This window comes from Podarcis cretensis (genome assembly GCF_951804945.1).
Source record: "Podarcis cretensis genome assembly, chromosome: 8".
Taxonomy (NCBI): Eukaryota; Metazoa; Chordata; class Lepidosauria; order Squamata; family Lacertidae; genus Podarcis; species Podarcis cretensis.
Window position 1 is genome coordinate 19430377 of NC_137177.1, and position 11995 is coordinate 19442371.

Sequence of the window (11995 nt, forward strand, 5' to 3'; positions counted from 1 at the left end):
GGCGATCAGCCTTCTTTATGGTCCAGCTCTCACCTCCATACATCACTAAGAGCTTGCTTAACTCCCTTCAACCTGATGGAAAGAACCCCACTTCCCCAGGAAGCTTTTGGGTGCACACACCCATGTAATTGTCACTTCCTGCTATTAGACTCTCCTATTATTCCACCCTTAATTTAGAGATGTGCAGGAAGCAATTATTTACACTTTTCACACAAAGCAAACCTATTCTGGGGTGGTGGGGCCCTCAAATTGACAAGGAGAAGGCAGATGGGAAGACACACTAGCAGGTATTTGGTTCCTGGGTCTAACACAGATGCTTTTCAGCAGCTACAATGCATTTACGCCTACCCTGCCTTACTCTGTGACAAGTCAAGTCACCTCCTTGCAAAGCCACCACTGACTTGACACTGATCACACCTACTTCAAGGAGAAAACAAAGACCCACGTTTGACGCCATTCCCATGCAGCGTAACAGGCCAGTTCAGACGACAGTCACAGAATCATAAAATTGTAGCACCGGAAGGGACCCCCAGGGGACATTTAGTCCAACCCCCCTGCAACGGAGGAATCGCAGCTAAGGAATCCCTGGGAAACGGCCACCCAACCTCCATTTAAAAACCTTCAATGAAGTCAAAAAGAACTTAACCACTGAAAACCACAGAAATACCCAAACCTGTTTATTATTATTATTATTATTATTATTATTCCCCTTGCCTGCAAGCAGAGGCCGCGCTGAGGTCGATCTCACCGCGGGCAGGATCAAACCGTGTCTCGACTTGGCGACAGTGACTTGGCCGGACAATCCCGCCGGGATGCAAAGGCAATGTCTCCTTCCCGAGTGGGAAGGAATGAAGTCTCAGTTGCTGTGTACCAGAGTGACAAAGAGAGTCAGGGAGCTGAGGGAAAGGAGACCGGTGATGACAGCCTTGACCAGGAGGGCTGTCCAGCTGCCCAGGAGAAAAACATGGACGAAAGACCTGGGAAGGGAAAGAAAAGGGAGAGGGTTGGTAAGGAGCAGAGGAACATAGAGAACTACCTTCTACCAAATCAAAGCACTGGTTCATCTAGAACAGTGCTGTCCACTCTGACTGGCAACAGCTCTCCAGGGTTTGAGACAGAAGCATTCCTCAGCCCTCCCTGGAGACACCAGGGATTGAACCTGCAACCTTCTGCATGCAAGGCAGATGCTCTACCACTGAACTACAGTCCTTCCGTGGCTGTAAGGATGATTTAGTGGGGCAGGAGAGCAGGAGGTCCAACTTAACTTCCATGCTTAAAACTTCCATGCTTAAAAGAAAACATCCTGCAATGTTTAATGCTTATATATTTAGGGAAGGGTCATAGCTCAGCAGCAGAGCACATGCTCCGCATGCAGAACGTCCCCAGATTTAATCGCTAGGCTCTCAAGGTAGGAATGGGAAAGACTCTCAGCTAAAACCCTGGAGAGCCTCTTCTAGTCAGTGCAGACCCCTCTTTCGACAATCCTGTGCATCCCTGACCACTGGGATGATATTGACCAAGGCTAACAGCGAGCCAGTGTGGTGCAGTGGTTAGAGTGTTGGACTAGGACCTGGGAGGCCCGGGTTCAAATCCCCGCTCGGCCATGAAAGCTCACTGAGTGAGCTTGGGCCAGTCCCTCAACTCTCAGCCTGACCTCCCTCGCAGGGTTGTTGTGAGGATAAAATGGGGACAAAGAGAACCACAACGCTGAACAATTTGGAGGAAAGATGGGATGTGCATGCAATGAATAAAATAACAGGAGTCACAGTCCAACATTATCTGGGAGGCTGGTGTAGAAAATACTGAACAAGGTATTGAAGGAATCGAAGAAGCTGCCTTATATTCAATCAGCTAATGGAAGTCACGGCCCGAAACGCACAAGCCCCAAGTCCCACCTCCAAGCTACAAGCACCCAGTGACTCACTCCATGAAGAAAGCCTTGTAGACACTGACTCCCAGCAGGAAAGTGAGGGGCAGTCGGTAGTGTTTGGGTAAATCGTAGCGTGTAAACATCCATACCAGGGCGGCCGTGGCAATATAGTGGACCTAGGAGAAGAAATATGGGGGGGGGGGGGAGCAAATAGAGAGAGGTATGATTCCAAATCCCTTCTGTGGCACATCCCGCGAGGCAGCGGAGGTTTAGGACCAGAGTTTTTCTTCTCCTAGACAGGCTACATCATACACCCTGTACACCACTGTTATCCATAGTTGTAACTTGTAACTAGCCTTTATTGGCGTAAGTTAAAACAGTAAAATCATACAAAGTCACCCAAATACTTTGATAATCCAAAACACATACAATATATAAAAGACTAGATAACCACCACTGAATAAATCAGGCAATGTTAGATTTAGATTTAAAGACCTCGACTAAGTACCGCAAAACAATATTGGTAGTTTCAGGAGTACCATCCCTCAACAAAGATTGGATTACAGACCCTTTGCAAATTGATACACTCAAACTTCGGCTCCCGAACACCTCCGTTTTGGAACGTTTCAGCTCCTGAATGCTGAAAACCCGGAAGTAAATGCTCCAGTTTTCGAACGTTTTTTGGAAGCTGAACATCCGACACGGCTTCCGCTTGAGTGCAGGAAGCTCCTGCAACCAATTGGAAGCTGCGCCTCAGTTGTTGAACATTTTGGAAGCCGAACAGGCTTCCAGAACCAATTACGTTCAACAACCAAGGTTTGACTGTATTGTGAGCTGTAAGGGAGTCACTAGGAGATCTCTGTGATGGGTGTCGAGAAGAGGGCAATCCAAAATTATGTGATGCAATACTTCCCTTTTGTATACAGACAGTGGTGTTTTGGTTGCCTATGGATCCACACTCAGATAGTGACTTCGCTATAAGTATACACCTGTAAAATTTCCAGGCTGCCTGCTATACAAGCCTCATAGCAGGTATGGATTTTATTAAAATGCATTCTTTTAAAATGCAACTAGTCCACTGTCACTTAAGAACAGCTCAGTTCAGAAGGAACATTAACACTGAGAGTTATAGTCTCTTTTGAACTATTATTCTCACGCGCATTCAGACCCATATACAAAGTTTTGCAGTTTTATTCAAACAGTTAATTGGATTGATTCATCGGAACACACAGGGACACACACACAAAAGTGTATTTCTTCTGTCAACTCTACTGCTGTGTTTATAAAAACACCACCACTAGAACAGCAGGGGAAGAAAATAAAACCAGGGAAGACTATCCAAATGTCATGCTTCCTCCCCGCCAGAAGGGGCACTGCTTTAGAGAAGCTCGCAACAGGCAACAGCAGAATCAGCACTTACCAGACTGATGTTAGAGTCGATGCTCATCTGGATGTATTTCCAGTCAAACTCAATTCCACGAGCTCCCACCCAGAGCGGGATGCATCTGTCAAAAGCACAGCGGCGTCAGACACAGTTCACACATTTATTTATTCATTTCTTCAGAGAATTTGGTACCCACTCTTCAGTCAAAAGGACCCCCAGAGTGCCCCGTGGGCAATCAATTAAAACAAGACAATCCCTACCCTCAGGCTTGCAATCTAAAAAAGCATGGTACTCAAAGGAAAAGGACAAGGAGGGAAGAGGAAAAAGTCAAACTCAGGCACCAATCTTTTAAACAGATGTTCTTACAATGACCAGCTGGTAAGGAGGTGACTGATGGAGCTGGGCTTTTGGCAAAGGGAATGGAATGAGCCTTCTGCTTCCTGTCTCTCCCTCAGAGGCAGCCTGATGGAATGGCTGCTCCAAGGTGACAGCAGGAGACCTGATGGAGCTGGTCTGTCACAGCAGTGCTGATTGCGTGCAGCTACATCCAAGCGTCTCGAAACCAAACATTACACATGCACACACAGACACGACACACACACTGGTTGCAAAAAGAAAAAGAAAAAAGAACAACCTTCCAAAAGCTCTTGCACAACCAGGGATCAGCCAGTAATTATGAGCCATGAAAGTCTTTCCAAATTCAAAATGAAACCTAGGGCTGCACACTCAGGATTGCTCATCACAAAGGCTCCCTAGAATGTAGCACCAGAGCCTAATATTCTGTGTAAAAATAAATTTTAAAAATTGTCCAGTAGCACCTTAGAGACCAACTAAATTTCAGATACCAAGGTATCTGAAGAAGTGTGAATGCATACGAAAGCTTATACCTAGAACAAACTTAGTTGGTCTCTAAGATGCTACTGGACAATTTTATTTATTTATTCTGTGTCAAAGTTCAGCATGGGGACATCCAACACAGTAAAGTTTCCACAGGCATGTGCAGAGTGTGTCTGCCTCAGTAACGAAGCAACAACAATCCAAGCTATGTGGCAGTGTAAGGATTAGCCCCTGCAGGCAGATTCAAGTCCCAGCGCCTATCATTTTAGAAACGAACCACACCTTCATGAGAAAGAATGCACATACCTTGACACCCTTTAAACAACTTAAAAGAGTTATTTAAATCATTGGGGGGAAGAGAAAGAAAAGAGAATATTTGTTCCAGCTGGTTGCTGAAACATATCAGGCTTGTGGGGAATTTTACAGAAAATTGAAAGTGCAAAGAATTGGGCTGAAAGGGAGGAGGAAGGCGGAGTTAAGCAATTGTAAGGTGATGATAAAAAAGGAAACAAAAATAGTTTTTTTTAACAAACCATGCAACTGATGGTCAAATAGGTACTATTCATTTTTAGTTGTTGGGGGCATTTTGTGGGTAAAGTCAGAATACGAGTGCCTGCTACGTTCATTTGAACAAGGGGTTTAATAGTTACTCCAGATGACTGAATGTGGATTAAAAGTACGTAAAAAAATAAAATAAAAGCACGCAACCTTGCTGATGGAGGAGGCAGAGGCATAAAAACCCACATCAGAACCTCACATTCACCTGGGATAAGTGGCTCCAACTGAGCTCCGCCCACACACCTCCCTGACTAGCTCTGGCTCCACCCCTTGAGGCGGGGCTAAGGCCCAACTCACCGGGACATGATGAGCTCCGCTGTGGCCCATCCCATGGCAGCCACCATGATCTTGTACTCCCCTTTCCCTGCGTTCCGCGACATGACCAGGTGCAAGCCTACCAGGTCGGCCAAGTCCACGGTGGCTTTCATGAATTCCTGGTACAAGAGGAAAGGTTTCAGAGCAGCAGACAGGAAAACCCTGATTCCCCCCCCCCCCCCCGTCTTCCCGAATCCACATCCCTCAAGTTATGCAAGCATGGATGTTCCCAATTATGTAGGACAGTCAGTAGTATGTGATGTGGGTAGTTGTACCTCCATCCTTGTAGGCTCCCACCCTGACCTGCTTGCCCATCTGCTAGACTTACTCCAATGAAGTCGTAAGCGCCTGCGCCGCCCTCCCAAGTCGGGAAGAAGGTGGCTAAGAACAGCATCTGTAAGAGAGAGAAGGCAGCAACCAACATTGAGGAATGAAAACGTTTATAAAAACAGGGAGGGAAATGTACAGTGGACAAGTGGACATAGTTATGTTCTACCAGAATCCTGAAAATATAGAACACTCTCCGATTCGAGCCTTCACTACAGCCCATGAGAATGAGCAGCAAAATTTCACGATTAACATTTTAAGGATTGTGGTGAAAGGCAACAGTTGGGGGGGGCACTATTCCCAGGGATGGCACTTCACAACAAGCTCAGGGGCCACCACTAAAAAGGCCCTGTCTCTTTGGGGAAGAGCGAAAAAGTTAGCACAGCACAGCATTATTATTTTTTAGAAAGGCTACTGAAATCACAGCTACAGGACTGTCCATTGAGTACCCATTGTTAGCTGGCTTCATATGCCCAGATTCTAATATACAAAGAGCCCTGCTGGATCAGGCCAGTGGTCACCGTGTTCTCACGGTGGCCAACCAAGTTCCTGTGACAAGCCCCCAAAGCAAGACCGGAGCATGAAAACACTCTGCCCCACTGCTTTTCCCAGTAACTGGCATTCAGAAGTGCATGTTGGTTAGTAGCCATTGATACTCTTATCTTCCATGGATTTGTCTAATCTTCTTTTAAGGCCATCCAAATTGGTGGCCATTCCTGCCTCCTGTGGAAGAGAGTTCCACAGTTTAACTCTGTGCTGTGTGAAGAAGCTTTTTTCTTCTGTCTGCCCTGAATCTTCTAACATCCAGCTTCACTGACAGACTCAGGGAGTTCTAGCGCTTTGAGAGAGGGAAATCACAATTTCTCTGTTCACTTTCTGAGCTTCTGCTGGTGATCATCAGAATCAAGCTCTTAACACATATATAGGATTGCCCAGTTTAGAGGGAAGTCCAACAGACTACAATGGCACTTACTCCCAGCTTAGTGGATACAGAATTATGGCCCAAACAAGAACAAATATTATCACCGCTGCAGTGACAGGCCTCCTAAATGTTGCTGAACTTCATCTCCCATCACCCTCCACCATTTGCCATGCTGCCTGGTGCTAATGGGAGTTAAGAGTACAGCAACAGTCCTGCCTTGCTGGACACCAGACTGGGATCAAACTCAGAAAGTCCATGGCACAACCCATCCAACTATGCACCAGCGTAAGGGTGTTGCCAAGAGAGCTGTGTGCCTCCTTTGTAATGGACTTCACATTCTCAGCATCCAGATTCTCATGCGCTACTTCCTCATAACTTCAAGAGAGCGAAGGGGTCGGGCAGTACCTTGCAAAGCTGGACAAAGAGGTAGGTAGCTCCGGCTTGGACACACCTCCAGAAGGCATTATACTCTGACCTGAAAGGGGGAGAAATAAAAAAGACAGTCCTTTGTGGGATGGGATACTGCTAAAGCAGAAGGAGCTCTCTTGTTAATGGCTGTTTTCCCTCGTCAGAGGTTTTATTTCTTGGTCCCTAGCCCCACCGAATGAGATGAAAGGACAGTACTATATCCCATCAGTCCTGGCCAGCATGGCCAATGATAGGGGATGAGGGGGGTTGTAATCCGAAACAGCTGGAGGGCATCAGAGTGGGGACGGTTCCCATAACTGCATGCAGCCCATAATAGGCTAAGCCCTGCTCCAAACTGAAATCAATGAATCTGTTAGCCATGTCTATTAGCTTCAGTAGGCGTAATTTGAGTCAGACCAGCACTTTATTTACCACCCTTTATATTCTGGAAATTTGGTTTGTTTACTTGCTACGCATTTAGGCACCTCTGAAGGTATCATAACCAAATTTCGCATGCAGCGCCGGAGAACAAGCACCAAATGCTCAACTGCGTTTGGACGCTCTCTCGAAGCCTTTGGAATGGCACTGATATTTCTGCTTCTTAGAATTCCCAAGCAACAGCAAGCTTGAGGCTGCCAGTGGTTTACAAAAGGAGCACATGCAGAAGATCCCAAGTTCAATCCCTGGAATCTCCAGGTAAGAACAGGAAAGAGAGAGAGAACCCTTCCCGAAACACTGGAGAGCTGCTGCCAGTCAGTGTGGGCAATACTGAAATGGATGGACATATAAGGCAGCTTCCTGTGTTCCTACACATTAAAAGGCACCAGTCTCTGTTTTGTATACCCCACACCATCCCATGCAAAGCATGCTCCCATTCTAGCTTTCCATCCGTTATGTGCCCCTCAAAATGCACTGCTCATAAAGGTAAAGGTAAAGGTAAACGGACCCCTGACCATTAGGTCCAGTCGTGACTGACTCTGGGGTTGCGGCGCTCATCTCGCTTTATTGGCCGAGGGAGCCGGCGTACAGCTTCCGGGTCATGTGGCCAGCATGACTAAGCTGCTTCTGGTGAACCAGAGCAGCGCACGGAAACGCCGTTTACCTTCCCGCCAGAGCGGTACCTATTTATCTACTTGCACTTTGACGTGCTTTTGAACTGCTAGGTTGGCAGGAGCAGGGACCGAGCAACAGGAGCTCACCCCGTCACCGGGATTCGAACCGCCAACCTTCTGATCGGCAAGTCCTAGGCTCTGCGGTTTAACCCACAGCGCCACCCGTCTCCCACACTGCTCATAAAGGGTGAAGCAAATCCCTCCCAGCTCAGCCAGAGCCTCCCCACATCACCCCCAACAGTGCACCTCACATTGCCGCCACCCCTCAGACACACACACCCAACACTTACAGGCCGCTGCACTTGTAGGTGATGAAATAGGGGAAATAGGCGAGGGCAAAGCAATTCCCAAAGTGGAAGAGGGTCATCTCGCAGCCAGCCTGGCGGGTCGAGACTCGAGGTCGTCCCACCTGCCACCTCCGGAAGGAAGGAAAGGGGAGGATGAGAAGCACAGCAAAGAACCAGGCGCAGCCTCCCCCACATCCTGACCCACAGCACGGAGCCACTCCACTTCCCCACCCGCGAAACCCATCTGGGGGTTGCTGGGCTTCAGCTCCCTCCCACCTCCTGCCCAGGGATAATGATGGGAGCTGCGAGTCCAGCGAGCTCCGGAGAGCCGCAGGTTCCCCTGCCAGGATTGCAAGTAACCTCGGGGTCGGGGAAAGGGGGACCTGTCACAGAATTGTCGGGTTGGAAGGGACTCTGACGGTGATCTAGTCCAGGGATCCCAGCGAGATCACCCATGACAGGCGGCCATTCAGCCTCTGCTTCAAAGCCTACAAGGAAGCCTCTGCTTCTGCTGCGGGAAAGCGAGCATTTACCCGGGAGCAAGCCCCATGGAACTGAGCGGGACTTACTCTTGAGTAGACGGGTCTCTAGGCTTGAACCGCCCTCCACTCCCGTTGGTACTTACTGATTTCACGTCTTCCCGGCTGTCACCCTCTGCATCTGCGCATGCGTGCAGCTTCGCGCCCCTCTCCCTCCCTCCCTAGAACTTCCTTTGCATCATGGGGTTTGTAGTTCTGTCGAGTGCCTGTCTATCCTGCGTTCGGAACGGGCGCAATACAACTCCCAAGGTGCACCGCGCGAGCGGCGCCCCAAGGACATGGCGGGCGTCGTAGTTCTTAATTCGCAAGGCGATTGCACGCCTTTAAAAGCGTGTTGTTGCGCAAAGAAGGGCGGCGAGCGGCGCCTTCCGGCGACATCCGTGAACTGTCGCTGGAATCAACATTGCGGCGACAGTTGCGTGGTGGGAATCGTAGTTCGCCGCCCTTTTCCTCCCCTCTCATCTGCACAGCACCCGTAACAATGACCTCCTCTTTGCTCATAAAAGCGTTTGTGAACCGTCCTGAGACCGGGTATAGGGGGGTATATAAATTCAACAACAACAATAATAATAATTTGCTGCAATAAATATCCACTGGGCCATGAAGGTCACTGGGTGACCTTGGGCCAGCCTCTCTCAGCCTAACCTCCTACCTCTTGGGGTTGCTGTGGAAATTAAATGAGGAGGAAATTCAAGAGTCAAGCCTACGAATTTATGATGGCAAGGAACGAAACTTGCCAGGTCTGTGGCTGCTGCATTCCCCATTTCCTCTTGCCCTCAGCCCTTCCAAAGACAACTAAATCCATCCCTGCGTGGCCAGATGTTCCCTGCTGATGCCGCAGGAGCTGTGTGGGATTCTCTTCCTTATGCCTAATCCCCTTGCATAAACAGAGATTATCTCTGACCCTTTTATTAAGGCGGAGATGGAAGGATCGGAAGGGTGGGGTCAGAGAATAGACTGGCGCAAAGACGGACCCTTCTCTTTCTGCTTTTACAAGATAGTTTTGCCGTGTAACAGCCATAAACGTGTCCATGGTGGGATCCCTTCATCTCCTTGGAACAGATTTCTTGATTTCCTGTTGAACTAAACCACTAGCCACCCAACACCAACAAAAGTGTCCTTTGAGGGCAAGGTCTGCTTTGTTTGCAAAACATCCGGAAAGGAGATTCAATTCAACCCTCCTAAACTGCAAATCAGCTGACTGATTGATAATAATAATAATAATAATAATAATATTGTACCCCAGCCAGCTTCCAACAAAGATTAAAAATACATTAAAATGTCACACATTAAAAACTTCCCTCAGATGTCTTCTAAATGTCAGGTAGTTGTTTATCTCTTTGACATCTGATGGGAGGGTATTCCACAGGACAGGCGCCACTACCGAAAAGGCCCTCTGCCCGGTTCCCTGTAGCTTTGCTTCTTGCAGTGAGGGAACTACCAGAAGGCCCTCGGCGCTGGACCTCAGCGTCCGGGCAGAACAATGGGGGTGGAGACGCTCCTTCAGGTATACTGGGCCGAGGCCATTTAGGGCTTTAGTGGTCAGCACCAACACTTTAAATTGTGCTCGGAAACATACTGGGAGCCAATGTAGGTCTTTCAGGACTGGTGTTATACGGTCTCAGCGGCCGCCCCCAGTCACCAGTCTAGCTGCCGCATTCTGGATTAGTTATAGAGCAAACATTAGTTGATGAAGGGCTGGGCCTGTAGCTGTTTCGAAGGTTACCGCTGAGGGATGGCCAAACGAGAGGAAATGTATCACACACACAAAAGTGTGTCCAGATTGCATATTCTAATCTAATCTGGGCTGATGCAGGTTTAAATATAATTGTTGTAATTCAGGCAGACATTTTTTAAAATTATTTACTGCATTTATGTGCCACCTTTTGCACCAAGGAGTTCAAGATAGCATAACATGGTCCTCCCCTTCCTCACAACAACCCTGTGAGGTAGGTTAGGCTAAGAGGCAGTGAATGGCCCAAAGTCGCCCAGTGAGCTTCATGGCTGAGTCAGGCTTTGAACCCTGGTCTCTCAGGTCATAATAACCCACACTTTAACTGCTACACCACACTGGCTCTCAAGGTTTCTGCTAGAGTTTCAGTTAGAGTTATTTCCATTACCTGTTGGTGCTTTTAACTGAGCTAGAATTCCCATCACCTGTGACCAATGACCAAGGTGGCTGGGGCAGATAGGAGTCAGGCTCCAACAGCATCTGGAAGTTAGAAACGTAGGACACTTCCTTAGAGTTAGCCCATTGCTCTATCCAGCTCCGCAGCAGTTGTGCTGACTGGCAGTAGATCTCCAGGATTTTAAAGATGTCTTTTCCCAGTCCCACCTGGCAATGCTGGGGATTGAACTCAGGGCCTTCTGAATGCAAAGCAGATGCTCTGCCACAGAGCTACAGCCTTTCCCCAAATGTGATGCATTTCAAACTACTGGCAACCCTGTTGGTTAATAAAATCTCCCAGTATACAGAAAGGTGGGATATAAACTTAATAATAAAACAATCTATCATTAAATAAATAATTAAATTAGAGGCAGGGACTGAGCATTCCTGAATATAAAATGATGCAATTCTGATTCACTGGGAAAGCTTTTTCTTTCTTTTTTTTAAAGGTCCGGGGCCTGACATTAAAACTACAATGGTACCTCAGGTTAAGTACTTAATTTGTTCTGGAGGTCTGTTCTTAACCTGAAACTGTTCTTAACCTGAAGCACCACTTTAGCTAATGGGGCCTCCTGCTGCCGCTGTGCCGCCAGAGCACGATTTCTGTTCTCATCCTGAAGCAAAGTTCTTAACCTGAGGTACTATTTCTGGGTTAGCAGAGTCTGTAACCTGAAGCGTATGTAACCTGAAGCGTATGTAACCCGAGGTACCACTGTATCCTCGAAGAACAAATACCTTCTTTGCTCCTAAAATTTGTGCAGAACAAACTTACAGGCTTCACTAATTTGTGATAGTGGAAGCAGTAGGACATGCTTGGAGAAGGACAAGAATTAAGGGCACTGCAAGCATCTCCCCGTTATCATTTGTGAAATGTTGGCAGGTATGTGATCTCAAGCACAACAGGCCTCTGCTTACCAACAGGGTAGGAAAATGCAGTTTAATTAGGTTGTTAATCCTCTAATCTGCTCCATGAGCCCAACTGGAGGCAATTTTGGTCAATGGGGATGTAGCAAGAGATTTGCTGTTGTGATCGTGGATCAGGAGCACGTTCAGCTCCTAAATCAGCTGCTCCACTTTCGTGATTTTATCTCTCTGCTAAAGGACCTCATCATCATCCTCCTGCTGACGTGATCTCGTAAGTGGATGAGGCACCGCCCTCCTCCTCCTCCCGCTCCTAGGCAGCGGCACCCAATGATACAGGATGACCTTGAACAGAACAGAAAGGGTTGGCTTGGGTGCAGTGAGAGGAGATGCCTCCAGGTGGCGCTA

General features: G+C 47.9%; 1 protein-coding gene across 1 annotated transcript; it reads right to left on the minus strand.

The window, feature by feature from the left end:
* Positions 1-660: 660 nt before the first annotated feature.
* On the minus strand, positions 661-8149 carry TMEM147 (transmembrane protein 147). The gene is made up of 7 exons (XM_079986398.1): positions 8024-8149; positions 6619-6688; positions 5293-5358; positions 4947-5083; positions 3291-3375; positions 1925-2046; positions 661-977 (listed from the first exon to the last, which is right to left on the minus strand). The coding sequence occupies exons 1-7, from the start codon at positions 8098-8100 to the stop codon at positions 857-859; spliced, it is 678 nt and encodes a 225-aa protein (XP_079842524.1). The 5' UTR covers positions 8101-8149; the 3' UTR covers positions 661-856.
* Positions 8150-11995: the final 3846 nt, after the last annotated feature.